The sequence below is a fragment of the Pseudophryne corroboree genome, chromosome 9, assembly GCF_028390025.1.
Source record: "Pseudophryne corroboree isolate aPseCor3 chromosome 9, aPseCor3.hap2, whole genome shotgun sequence".
Classification (NCBI taxonomy): Eukaryota; Metazoa; Chordata; class Amphibia; order Anura; family Myobatrachidae; genus Pseudophryne; species Pseudophryne corroboree.
Window position 1 is genome coordinate 64450774 of NC_086452.1, and position 14884 is coordinate 64465657.

The window sequence follows — 14884 nt, forward strand, 5'->3', positions numbered from 1 at the left end:
CAACGGCTCCCTCCAACAGGGAGGCAGTATTGGGAAAAATTCACAAGCTGTATTTCCAGCAGGTGATAATCAAAGTACCCCTCCTACAACAAGGAAAAGGGTATTAGTCTTCCACACTATATGGTGGTACTGAAGCCAGACGGCTTGGTGAGACATAGTCTAAATCTGAAATCTTTGAACACTTACATAAAGGTTCAAATCAAGATGGAGTCACTCAGAGCAGTGATAGCGAACCGGAAAGAAGGGGACTATATGGTGTCCCTGGACATCAAGGATTACCTCCATGTCCAAATTTGCCCTTCTCAACAAGGGTACATCGGGTTCGTGATACAGAACTGTCAATATCAGTTTCAAAAGTTGCCGTTGAATTATCCACGGCACCCCGGGCCTTTACCAAGGTAATGGCCGAAAAGATGACTCTCTTCAAAGAAAAGGGCATCTTAATTATCCCTTACTTGGACGATATCCTGAAAGGGGCAAGTTCCAGAGAACAGTTGGAGGTCGGAAAAGAACTATCTAAAGTAGTTCTACGATAGCACGAGTGGATTCTAAATATTCCAAAAATCGCAGCTGTGTTTTCCGATGATACGTCTGCTGTTCCCAGGAATGATTCTGGGCATAGTCCAGAAAAAGGTATTTCTCCTGGAGGGGAAAGCCAGGGAGTTATCCGACCTAGTCAGAAACCTCCTAAAACCAGGCCAAGTATCAGTGCATTAATGCACAGGAGGCCTGGGAAAAATGGTGGCTTCTTACGAAGCGATTCCATTCGGCAGATCTCACGCAAAACATTTTCAGGGAGATTTGCTGGACGAATGGTCCGGATCGCATCTTCAGATGCATCAGCGGATAACCCTGTCTCCAAGGACAAGGGTATCTCTTCTGTGGTGGTTGCAGGAGGCTCATCTATTGGAGGGCCGCAGATTCGGCATACAGGATTGGATCCTGGTGACCACGGACGCCAGCCTGAGAGGCTGGGGAGCAGTCACACAGGGAAGAAACTTCCAGGGAGTGTGGACGAGCCTGGAAAAGTCTCTTCACATAAACATTCTGGAACTAAGAGCAATCTACAATGCTCTAAACCAGGCGGAACCTCTGCTTCAAGGAAGACCGGTGTTGATCCAGTCGGACAACATCACGGCAGTCGCCCATGTAAACAGACAGGGCGGCACAAGAAGCAGGAGTGCAATGGCAGAAGCTGCCAGGATCCTTCGCTGGGCGGAGAATCACGTGATAGCATTGTCAGCAGTATTCATCCCGGACGTGGACAACTGGGAAGCAGACTTCCTCAGCAGACACGATCTTCACCCGGGAGAGTGGGGACTTCATTCAGAAGTTTTCCTCATGATAATAAACCGTTGGGAAAAACCAATGGTGGACATGATGGCGTCTCGCCTCAACAAAAAACTGGACAGGTATTGCGCCAGGTCAAGAGATCCGCAGGCAATAGCTGTGGATGCGCTGGTAACACCTTGGGTGTACCAGTCGGTATATGTGTTTCCTCCTCTGCCTCTCATACCAAAGGTATTGAGGATTATACGGCAAAGAGGAGTAAGAACGATACTAGTGGCTCCGGATTGGCCAAGAAGGACTTGGTACCCGGAACTTCAAGAGATGGTCACGGACGATCCGTGGCCTCTACCTCTGAGAAGGGACCTGCCTCAGCAGGGTCCTTGTCTTTTTCAAGACTTACCGCGGCTGCGTTTGACGGCATGGCGGTTGAACGCCAGATTCTAAAAGAAAAAGGCATTCCTGAAGAAGTCATTCCTACCTTGATTAAGGCAAGGAAAGAAGTCACCGCAAAGCATTATCACCGCATTTGGCGGAAATATGTGGCATGGTGCGAGGGTCGGAATGCTCCGACGGAGGAATTTCAACTGGGTCGTTTCCTACATTTCCTGCAATCAGGATTGTCTATGGGTCTCAAATTGGGATCTATTAAGGTTCAAATTTCGGCCCTGTCTATATTCTTCCAAAAAGAATTGGCCTCAGTTCCTGAGGTCCAGACTTTTGTCAAAGGAGTACTGCATATACAGCCTCCTGTGGTGCCTCCGGTGGCACCGTGGGATCTAAATGTAGTTTTAGATTTCCTCAAATCCCATTGGTTTGAACCACTTAAGAAGGTGGATTTGAAATATCTCACATGGAAAGTGACTATGTTACTGGCCCTGGCTTCGGCCAGGAGAGTATCAGAACTGGCGGCTTTATCTTATAAAAGTCCTTATTTAATTTTCCATTCAGATAGGGCAGAGCTGCGGACGCGTCCGCATTTTCTCCCGAAGGTGGTGTCAGCGTTTCACCTGAACCAGCCTATTGTAGTGCCTGCGGCTACAAACGACTTGGAAGACTCCAAGTTGTTGGACGTTGTCAGAGCTTAAAGATATACATTTCAAGGACGGCTGGAGTCAGAAAATCTGACTCGCTGTTTATACTGTATGCACCCAACAAGTTGGGTGCACCTGCTTCTAAGCAGTCGATTGCTCGTTGGATTTGTAACACGATTCAACTTGCACATTCTGTGGCAGGCCTACCACAGCCTAATTCTGTTAAGGCCCATTCCACAAGGAAGGTGGGCTCATCCTGGGCGGCTGCCCGAGGGGTCTCGGCATTACAACTCTGCCGAGCAGCTACGTGGTCAGGGGAGAACACGTTTGTAAAATTTTACAAATTTGATACCCTGGCAAAAGAGGACCTGGAGTTCTCTCATTCGGTGCTGCAGAGTCATCCGCACTCTCCCGCCCGTTTGGGAGCTTTGGTATAATCCCCATGGTCCTTTCAGGAACCCCAGCATCCACTTAGGACGATAGAGAAAATAAGAATTTACTTACCGATAATTCTATTTCTCGGAGTCCGTAGTGGATGCTGGGCGCCCATCCCAAGTGCGGATTATCTGCAAGACTTGTACATAGTTATTGTTAACTATTTCGGGTTATTTTGTTTAGGGAGCCATCTTTCAGAGGCTCCTCTGTTATCATACTGTTAACTGGGTTTAGATCACAAGTTGTACGGTGTGATTGGTGTGGCTGGTATGAGTCTTACCCGGGATTCAAAATCCTCCCTTATTGTGTACGCTCGTCCGGGCACAGTACCTAACTGGAGTCTGGAGGAGGGTCATAGGGGGAGGAGCCAGTGCACACCACCTGACCTGTAAAAGCTTTACTTTTTGTGCCCTGTCTCCTGCGGAGCCGCTATTCCCCATGGTCCTTTCAGGAACCCCAGCATCCACTACGGACTCCGAGAAATAGAATTATCGGTAAGTAAATTCTTATTTTTTCTTTTGTCTCCTCCAACATATTCAATTCCACGCAGAAGGCAGAGAAACGCTGTATATGTAATAAATACATTTTATTTTTTGTTTTTACTCCTAGGAAATTATTGAATTTCCCATCCTGAAGTTAAATGGCAGAACAATGGAGATAGAGTCCACGTTTCATACATATGTGCAGCCTGTGGTACACCCACAGCTCACCCCATTCTGCACGGAGGTAAGCGGTCCTGGAGTTGGTAGGAGAGAGGTGGGAGTGGCCGGGATCATTTCATGCTAAGTTCACTTTTTCTGAGTTGAATATGTTTATTGGCTATCACAAGTGGCGCACATGCCAGGCTTCCCACGCCAAGTTATCATGGACTTCATGTGTCATCTTCTGTAGGGAGCTCACAATATAGATGCAGCTAAATGATAGCAAATAGTGGGGACAAGTATTCTATAAATATGTCATTTATTTTATTAAAAATAGCAAATTTACAAATAAACCAAATCAACTATAGGGCCGGATCTAATGACACCTGGGTTCACGGCGGTGCGGGATGCCGGCCGAACTCGGTTGTTTATTTTAAAGGGGCAAATCCATGCCTTGTAAGCGATTGCCCCTTTAAATAAACATCCGAGTTCATCCGGCATCCCGCATGGCCACCAAATGCGGGCATCATTACATCTGGCCCATGATGTCTATAAAAAGTTGGTACACTGGTAAAAACCTTTGTCACCTGCACCATTACAGAATCGTGCATCTATACACGGTCACCTGGAGATAAGGCCCATTGCACCAGGGACAGGGGGTGTAAGTATAGCCGGGAAGACCTGGCTGAGGTGACCCGGCATATGACATGTGTAATGTACTTTCTCCTAACCTTATAACTGCAGTTACAATGATCATGTTATGCAGGATCTCTTTAATAATACCCAAAATATATAATAATATAATCAGCTTGTTATTTACTAACTGGAATAATAATAGTGATTAACGGTGGGGTGTTTTTTTTTTTTTATTAGTTTTCTAAAAGTGCAAATGAATCCTTTCAAAGAATTAAGGTTCAAAAAGGGTTGAGATTACCTAAAGGATAAAAAAAAGGGGCAGACTAGATGGGCCAAGTGGTTCTTATCTGCCGTCAAATTCTATGTTTCTATGTTACTTTAAACATTGTGACAGTCAACTGTGTTTTCATTGCAGTACTTTCTTTTTACATATGCCCATGTGAATGAAGGTTTCTATCAGTAACTTCATAAGAAGTAATGGGCAGGACATAGGGCCTAATTCAGATATGATCGCAGCAGCAAATTTGTTAGTAGTTGGGCAAACCATGTGCACTGCAGGGGGGGGAGGGCAGATGTAACATGTGCAGAGAGAGTTAGATTTGGGTGTGGTGTGTTCAAATTGAAATCTAAATTGCAGTGTAAAAATAAAGCAGCCAGTATTTACCCTGCACAGAAACAATATAACCCACCTAAATCTAAATCTCTCTGCAAATATTATATCTGCCCCCCACCCCCCTGCAGTGCACATGGTTTTGCCCATTAGCTAACAACTTTGCTGCTGTGATCAGATCTGAATTACCCCCATAGACCATGTGAAGTATTGTGGGAAATTGCTGGTTTGCATTCCCAGACACTCTGAATAGAGATTAGAAGAAACCGAATGATCGTGATACACTAGAGGAAGGGTCTGGGGGGTTAAAACTATAATTTTATGGAGGAAAATACTAAATCATGCACTTGGTAAGAAAGGTATCTAGGAGTCACTGATCCGGAGTCTCTAGGGGCAATTCAGTTATTCGCGATGTGGGTGATATGTTGTCGGAATACTGTGGGAACGTTCAGAACAGCTGCACATCGTGACTGCAGCATTACAAATTTCATCTCTCACCCCTATAGGGATGCACAGCTACATGAGTGATGTTGGGCCGCCATAAGTATTTGTGGTGTGCACCTCCACACATTGCATCGTTGAGTATGCCCCACTAAGTCTGCCAGTTATCTATCCACTTAACAAAGCAGTGGGGAAGGCTAGTTGGAAGCCAGGTTGTATAAGAATTTCAGGAAATAATAGCAGTCATAAAATGGTGTTTTTTTTTTAAGGGGCATAATCAATTAGCATCTGATTGTCAGCACTGCGCGATTCAGTTGACTGCGGGAACCCTGCATGCTAATTAGGTAGGATTTTTCCTTGCACCCCTCAGGAGCTACAATGAAAAACATGCTTTCAATTGCAGATCTACCTTTTGAGGTATGGGGAAACCCTTTGGTTCCCCATGTTACGCAGAATCAGTGGGTTAACATTGGTTGCACACACTTTGCAACCACCCCTCAGAGGGATTTTTGAAAAAGAGATGTTTTGTAGGACAGCTAAAAAGGCTATTGGATGGATGCTTTAAAGATGCTTACCTTGCTATTTATATAATGAAATATGTGCCTTCGTTATGTGTTTAAAGTTTCAACGACCGATTATAAATAAAATTAAATCCATTCTTAATAGTTGACATTTTAACACACATCGGTGTCATATGCCATCTAGTTCTGTACACTAAACACAATGTTATGTCAGAAGGTCAGTTCAGTCATGGGATATTTGTTTGGATTAACCACCTATATGATAAGGTCAGTCTTACGGTAGTGACCTATGTTCCAGTGTCAGGAAATCAGAGATGCTTGTATCCACAATATAAATCAATGCGTTGGAAGCAGAAGCAATACTGTAGTTCGTTTCTGCTACAATTAAAGCATTGGAGGCTAAATACAAGGGAGAAGCTCTGTAGACATCCGCACAACACAACAAGGTTTCATATTTCTGAAAAGCTTAACACATGTACTGTAGCTAGCTAGATACCATTAGACAGCTTGGTGATGCTGCACCATAATTGCATGACAAAACCCTTTATGTTGTTGTTTTTATTTTATATCATTTAAAGCCTCTTTTAATAGAAAATGTTTTTGTTGTTGTTTGGTCTCATTATGCGATTTCTCTGTGTCTCCGTCAGTGTGATGAAAGGGAACGTGTCGTTGGTTGAGATAACGTCTATTCATGAAAGAGAATGCTGCTGTTTGCCATAAATTGTTCCATTCTCACATAAAGGCCCTCATTCCGAGTTAATCGCACGTAGCAACTTTTTGCTGCTGGTGCGATCAACTTAACGCCGCCTATGGGGGAGTGTATTTTAGCATAGCAGGACTGCGATCGCTTGTGCAGCTCTGCTATGCTAAAAAAAGTTTCCTGCAAAACAAGACCAGGGTCAGACTTACTTACCCTGTGCCACGGATCCAGCGACGAAGGTCCCGGGATTGACGTCCGACATCCGCCCTCCAAACGCCTGGACACGCCTGCGTTCGGATCTCCATGCCCGGAAAACGGTGGGTAGCCGCCCCGGAACGCCTTCCCGCTATCAATCTTTTTGCGATGGCGCTAGCGATCACTTTCTTCTCTCTTCTGGTCGTTGCCCGGCGATGGCTGTCACTGGGCAACGCTGCGCATGCGCATTGCGGGCGACACACATGCACAGTTCCGACCCATTCGCACCGCAGCAAAGAACCGCTGCATGTGAACGGGTCAGAATGACCCCCATAGTTTCTTCACCTAAACCAAGGGAATATTTATCAAAGCTTGGAGAGAGATAAAGTACCGACCAATCAGCTCCTGACTGTCACTTTTCAAACATAGCGTGTATCATAGCGGTTAGGAGCTGACTGACTTTATTGAGCTCCACTTTATCTCTCTCCAAACATTGCTCAATCTCCCCCCACGTTCTGTTCATTTATGATGTATTGAGGTAAAGCTCTAGGCGATAAACCTATCCACTGTATATGATTACATTTCCTACCAGGACAGAGCAGGTAGACCACTGCTTTTCCTTACGACCGTTAGACTGCGCCTCATATCAGTCATTCTGTCCCAACATCAGGTGTAAGGTGGTGGGGCTGGTGGAAACTTGATCACGTCATGTCACGGAAACAGGTTTGGTGCGCTCCATTTGATAACCGCAAGACAGACGTTCATGATGAGCAGCGATCCGGCTGGCCAAGCACATCCACCATGGGAAGTGCACCAAACCCAAATCTGTTTCCGTGACGTGACGTTATCACTGTCGCCAGGAAGAGCACATACCAGTATGCACTGTGGGAAAAGGCAAGTTAGCGGAGGCAGTGTACTGCTGGCAAACCTTGGGTTCTGCCATTCATATGAATGTACCACCTACCACATTGTTGCAGACTGTGTACACTCCTTAATAGTAACATTTCGTGATGGCAGTGGCCTCTATCAGCAGGATATTGCGCCCTGCTAGAGTGCAAAATTTGTTCTGGAATGGTTTGAGGATTATGACAGAGTTTTCAAAGGTATTGATTTGGCCTCCAAATTCCCCAGATCTCAATCCGATTGTGCATCTATGGGAAGTGCTGGAAAACAATTCCAAGCCATGGAGGCCCCACCTCGCTTCTTACAGGACTTATAGGATCTGCTGCTGATATCTTAGTGCCAGATACCACAGGACACCGTCAGAGGCTTTGTAGAGTTGTTCTGGCTGGACGAGGTGAACCTGCACAATATTAGGCAGGTTTTTTCTTTTTTCTTTCTTTCTGTGTTTGGGGGCAATTGCTGATTGTCATTTGCTTCCGTAGGCTACCATGTTTTCATTCCAACCAGCCAACTGGTTGAAAGGTTGGAGGAAAGTTGGTCTGGTGTATGGACAGCTTTGAGTCGTTCAGACAAAGGGTGTTCTATTTAATCTCATTTGCCTTAACAGAATTAGAAACATTAGATGTAATATGGCCACAGACATTTGAGGTCCACCTTGGATGTCTCCCAAAATAATATTGGAGTGGTCCAGATTATCATTTTGTCATTCAAGCCACTTGGGTGTAAGGTATTGGTGAAAATCCTCAGAATGATTCAGATGGGCAGGAAGCCACTAAGAGCAGGACACAGGACTAGGCAAATGAAGCGGAACAGAACTCAGGTCATGGTTCCAGATTTAAATGACTGTAATGTCAGAGTCAACTGTTCCACCAGAAATTATGATGTAATCTATGCGGGAAAGAGATTTGTGGACCCCCGAATAAAATCTAAATGATTTACCCATAGAATTAAATAACCTTCAGTGGTCCACTAACCTGTGAGTTGTAAGATGGGATGGTCCCCGTAAGATTATGTGATGGGAGGGATGGGGGATTTGTCCAAGACAAGGTCAATTTATAGGCAGGTGGTTTTTATCCGATGGCTGATCAGTGTATGTTTCCGAAAATCGTAACTTTCTCACTGTCGTTATAAACTTGACTGAAGCGCTCAGCAGTTTAATGGTTAACAAGCGCACAGGGTGACTTTCAATCCGCACCTTTCTCTAGATTGTCCGCTTACGGCATTAGGCCAGGCTTACAGTCTGATCCCTTGCTCTCCACACTTCGGCCCTGATTGCTATAAGTGGCAGAAAAGGGCTTTGCCACAACACCTGCCCTTGTGAGGCCGAGATTTATAGCTTCCATTGTCACAAAGAATGGCAGTATGGCCTTATCAGCTGGAGCTGCAGAGGGGAGCGTTTAGCTGTCACTGCGATTCTCTGCAGATAAACTTCACAGTAAATCTCCACAAGTGACCTGCTCGGTGTCTCTCCCCCGGGAAGCCTCACACAGACTCCAGGGATCTTTCAGGCTGATAAATGTGCCTTAAAATCGGCTTACTGTTTAAAATCAAATATATAATAAAACAAAACAGAGGGTATTTATTACACATTTATAGATATCGGGTAAAACTCTTTATAAATGGGGGTTACTTTCCAGAATAAACAAAGAAGCCCTTGTTTAGCAGTCTAATACAGACTAATATATATGGCTGCTTCCCTCTGGCAGTAGATGGGTTAAATCCACTTACAGGTTATTCTTAGGCCATTTCACAGCGGATTAAATGGAGTTTAGAGCAACATTTACATCACAGTGCCGGGTGCCCGATGTTCTCCTCTCTCCTCTGGGTGCTTAGAGGTCAGCGATTTTGTGGATTTCTCTCCATTGTAGGACTGGTCACCTGCTCAGAACCGTTTTCTAGAGCCGGCAGAACTTGTGTTCTGTGTACGATTGAACTTCTTCCTAGAAGTTCATAACACAGATCTTTATTAGAAATAACACCAAAGTAATGCTGGACTTGCTGGAAATACAGTGCTCCCCAACAAAAGTCTGTTTTCTGTCCTTTCTGTGTTTACTTTGATACATGGTGACTCAGGGGAGCACCACTGGGTCACCTTATATACACTACAGAGACAATAAGAAGTCCCTGGGTGTGTGGTTACCTAAATATGAAGTAATTTCATTAATACTAAATCATTTTATTTCAGACGACCGCTATCATATATGCACTACATTTTCCTAACCTGCGCGGTTTTCCCTATAACTACTCTCTAAATGCTGGACTTTTGCAAGTTGCGTCCAGGTGAATGTACATGTTATTGGCAAAATATTTCTTTACACTGATTACGGTTTTCTTTGTTACACTGTGGATTGTGTACAGGGCTTTTCTTTTGCATACTGGAAATCTCTCGGATTACAGATATGTATAACACAGAATCCAACACCGTGAGCGCAGACTCTTTTTTTTTTTTTTTTTTTTTCTGTAGTTTTACGTATCAGGGACAAACTTTGTAAAACTCACTCACTAGAATGCAGACGTGGAAGCAGTATTCACTCCAGATGCTGGGGTCAATACAGTTAGATGCGAAGGGTGCGAGTTGCCTCAGCGTTTCAACGTTGGCAACAGCACAGCATCGGGCACCTTTCACAGCCCAATGTCACTCTGAATTTTCTGAAAAGTGCCTGTAGCCCTATGGGTCTGCAAGCAGTTTTGTGCGTGGTTTGCTGCACTAGCTCACGAGTGTGAGAAACTTGCACTTAATTGGATTGGCCCCATATTTTTATTGGTGGGAGTTGGGGGGAGGGTTGGATAGTTTTCAGGTTTTTTTATTTATTTATGTATTTATTTGTTCCGCAGCGCTTTACAGAGGATATTTGTCCATTCACACCAGTGCCTGCCCCAGTTTAGCTTACCATCTATTTATTCTCTACCACTTGTACCCACTCAAAACACGGGGAGACTATACAAACTCCTCACAGGGCTTTGGTGGGAATCGAACCCAAGACCTCAGTGCCATGAGGCAGTAATACTAACCATTACTTTTACTGATCATATTTATATGTTAATACTGCACAATAAAATGTGCCAATACAGACACCATTCCTGGCAGGTATGTGATGCACCCCACACAGAGCTAGTTTAATGCGCTTGGAGTGTTCCGGCTTAACTGTTAACGTGATGGAAAACCAAATGTATGATCAGTACTATTTGCTGAAGTTATTCTGTTAGTGTCACCTTTTTGTGTCTAAAACTAAAATACTGACCTGTGTATTGTGTGTGTGTTAATTTTTTTTTCTTGCTAATTGTATAGACGGCACATTTAAAAGACACTGCCAGGCCTCACGCGTGTCCCACATTCAGTACATGTTCTACAAAACCTGCCCACATGCAGCGGTAATCACTGAATTGTGTAACGTCAGGATCTCAGGGTGCGGGAATGTGTAATTACCACCTGTAACTGGGTAACAGTCCCCAGACAAGTGCTGATTTTTCCATGGCAGACCTTTTAAGTTCCACATCGTAATGATTTAATGAACTGCAAAAGAAAATCCTAGAGCGTCCTCTCTCGTTTTAATTAACATTTCTCTCTGAAAGGTATTTATTACCGTTCCTCGTTAATCATTAGTAGAAAATAAGTTTGCCTTTAAGTCTGAGTTCTGGTATTCATTACAATTAATTAAACTCATATTGTGAGTTAATAAACGGTCTCATAGATAGGATGAGGTTATAATGATAGCGCCGTGTGAAAATGAACTTAATATGTATTTTTAGTCTTGTTTAAAAGCAATATGTGAGCCACTTAGATAAGACTGAAGCGTTTAAGGGTGACTTCCCGATACAAATCCAGTTGCTTTCAAGGAGAGCATATGGGCCTTCAGGACCACCTAGGCCGCCTTTTTTCTGGTGGGAGTGGGGGGAATATGTCTGTCCTATGCAATTTTTGGATGATTGTAAAAAGCCATTGCTGGAAAACAGAAAAAGTAAATCAATGCAAATAATATTGGAGCAAGCCAAGAACATGGCAGTAAATTAAAGGGAAAACACCTATACCTGGGGTCCCAAAGCGACTGCTCGCTGCTTGCTAATACATACTGACATATACAGTAATAGTACATTTCATGACGTCGCTTGCCTCTGATTGATGCTGAATAAAGCTTTTCATTTTCCTTTTACTGATTTCTCAACCTTTTCTTTCTTGCAGCTGACGGGCATCATCCAGGAAATGGTAGACGGGCAGCCGACTCTCAGCCAAGTTCTGGAGGTGAGTTTCATGCCGCTGTTTTAAGCTGCCCGTACACTATACAATTATCTGGCAGATATTCTGTGGTTTGAATGAAAACCTGGTAATGGATGAGAGCAACTGACAATCGACCATTTGCTCCCAAACACTGCAGAATGGACAAAACTTGTCGTTTATACAAATTGGTTTAAATCACGGACCGGTTTTGTCCATTTTCCAGTGTTTGGTAGCAAATGATCGATTGTCGGTTGCTCTCATCCATTACCAGGTTTTCATTACAACCACAGAATATCTGCCAGATAATTGTGTAGTGTATGCCCAGCTTTAAGATTTTATAACCAACCAACCAATTTGCTGGTTGGAACAAAAATCTGGTAATGGATGACCGCAAATGACAATCCATCATTTGCTCCCAAACACCGGAAAAAAGTCAGAAACACTTGTTAAGATAAATTAGTTAAAGCAAACGAATTTAACTAAATTTGAATGACCATTTTTACCTGTTTTCCAGAGCTTGGGCGCAAATGGTTGATTGCCATTTGCTCTCATCCATTACCAGATTTTTGTTCCAACCCGCGAATTGGTTGATTGGTTGGACAGAAAATCTTAAGGTGTATGGCCAGCTTACTCAGTAGATGCTGAGGGATATTGGTTCAGCACAATAGGGCAAATCGTGGCACATCTCCTGCATTTCATGCATAGTTCTGTGATCTCTCTGTGTAATCTGTGTGGTTGCGGTGTTGTGTGTTCTATTGGCATTTGAAAATAGGGCGCATGTTTAATTGCGCGTCGACTGCAGTGAAGGGGTTAAAATGCGGCCAAAGAATGCCACACAATAAAAGCGATGTTCCTGCTGTGTCACCTTGATGAAAGTTATAACGTTACTATGATTGAATAACCTATACGGAAAGTAAATGATCAATGATTCCCGCTGGTCACAGACTGATAATAATCACAGTAAGTTATGATAACATCCTCTGTTTATTGCTTGAGGATTTGGAAGAGTGTTGTGACCTTCTAGCTTGTCCCCCTCCTGGACTCCCACCTCTCTACTAAACAAGCTTCGATGCTTGTTAATAATGCGAAGAGTATAGAATGGGACGGATAAGATCACAATTTTCTCCCTCTCCTGATTACATTGTCTTATCTGTGTAGGAACTGGCGTCTCTTCTAAAGCCAAAAGCCGCACCTGACATTTCCTTTGTGTCTCCGTCCTGTCTTTCAGAGAGTTGACGAGTGGATGGCCAAAGAAGGCCTCTTAGACCCCAGTGTCAAGTCTATCTTCGTCACTTGCGGAGACTGGGACTTGAAACTTATGTGAGTATAATATGTCGGATACCCCTTCTGTGTATCCGGAGTGCATCATTTTATCTCAGCGAGATTATCGTGAGAATGAGTTGTTTCTAGATTTTAGTGCCATGAGAGTACGCTCTGTGTTGCAGCTTTGCTAGGCTGTACAAATCACTGATTGCCTGTTTAGCCTCTTTTATAACCTTATTGTAAGGGTCTTGTTTTATAATCCTGTCACCCTCATGGGAATCTGGTCAGCATGTCAGCTTCTCAGAATGTCGACACATTCAAAGTGTTGACATCTGAAATGTCGCCATGTGAAATGTAAATAATCTTCTGAAGATGTTAACGGTTAGGGATCGACTGAGGGGGCGAGGTAGGGTTTGGGCCTGCCGATTGTGTGTGTGGAGTTAGGGTTACTTTTAGGAATAGGGATTGAATACTTAATGGAACACTCCTGGTCAGACGCCTGTGACAGAACTGCACGTCACATGACTGCTGGGACCCGGAAGAAGATGCTGGAGCCGCTGCAGCTCCCAGGACCAATTAAGTGACCACTGGTCCACCCAGGACATTAGGTCAAAATTCTATCGTGCAGACATGTCAACCATGATGCTTATCGACATGAGAACTGATGACTGATCATACCACACCCACCCTTGTGAGCTACTACCACATTTACCATAACGCTACCACGTTTACCATAACATTCAGGGGTGTGGGTATCCATCAGCCAGGGGTATGGCCATTTTCACCTTCGGTGACTGACATTATTCATCCTACTTCCACTGGAGTCTATTAACTTGTTATATCATCCTTTGTCATTGAATCGTTACTATTTCTCTAACGTCCTAAGTGGATGCTGGGGACTCCGTAAGGACCATGGGGAATAGCGGCTCCGCAGGAGACTGGGCACATCTAAAGAAAGCTTTAGGACTATCTGGTGTGCACTGGCTCCTCCCCCTATGACCCTCCTCCAAGCCTCAGTTAGATCTCTGTGCCCGAACGAGAAGGGTGCACACTAGGGGCTCTCCTGAGCTTCTTAGTGAAAGTTTTAGATTAGGTTTTTTATTTTCAGTGAGACCTGCTGGCAACAGGCTCACTGCATCGAGGGACTAAGGGGAGAAGAAGCGATCTCACCTGCGTGCAGAGTGGATTGGGCTTCTTAGGCTACTGGACATTAGCTCCAGAGGGACGATCACAGGCCCAGCTTGGATGGGTCCCAGAGCCGCGCCGCCGGCCCCCTTACAGAGCCAGAAGGCAGAAGAGGTCCGGAAAATCGGCGGCAGAAGACGTCCTGTCTTCAACAAGGTAGCGCACAGCACTGCAGCTGTGCGCCATTGCTCTCAGCACACTTCACACTTCGGTCACTGAGGGTGCAGGGCGCTGGGGGGGGGGCGCCCTGAGACGCAATAAAAACACCTTGGATGGCAAAAAAAATGCATCACATATAGCTCCTGGGCTATATGGATGCATTTAACCCCTGCCAGAATCCATAAAAAAAGCAGGAGAAAAGTCCGCGAAAAAGGGGCGGAGCCTATCTCCTCAGCACACTGGCGCCATTTTCCCTCACAGCTCCGTTGGAGGGAAGCTCCCTGTCTCTCCCCTGCAGTCACTACACTACAGAAAGGGTTAAAAAAAGAGAGGGGGGCACTAATTAGGCGCAGTATTAACTATACAGCAGCTATAAGGGGAAAAACACTTATATAAGGTTATCCCTGTATATATATAGCGCTCTGGTGTGTGCTGGCAAACTCTCCCTCTGTCTCCCCAAAGGGCTAGTGGGGTCCTGTCCTCTATCAGAGCATTCCCTGTGTGTGTGCTGTATGTCGGTGCTTTTGTGTCGACATGTATGAGGAGAAAAATGATGTGGAGACGGAGCAGATTGCCTGTAATAGTGATGTCACCCCCTAGGGGGTCGACACCTGAGTGGATGAACTGTTGGAAGGAATTACGTGACAGTGTCAGCTTT

At 44.6% G+C, this 14884-nt stretch overlaps 1 protein-coding gene across 3 annotated transcripts in view; it reads left to right on the forward strand.

The window, feature by feature from the left end:
• Positions 1–14884, forward strand: part of ERI3 (ERI1 exoribonuclease family member 3) — a 475972-nt gene that overhangs the window by 200670 nt on the left and 260418 nt on the right. For all 3 annotated transcript variants that reach the window (XM_063939468.1, XM_063939466.1, XM_063939467.1), the window contains exons 3-5: positions 3366–3482; positions 11584–11643; positions 12848–12939. In XM_063939468.1, coding sequence (XP_063795538.1) covers positions 3366–3482; positions 11584–11643; positions 12848–12939 — 269 coding nt within the window. The remainder of the gene's footprint in view (positions 1–3365; positions 3483–11583; positions 11644–12847; positions 12940–14884) is intronic.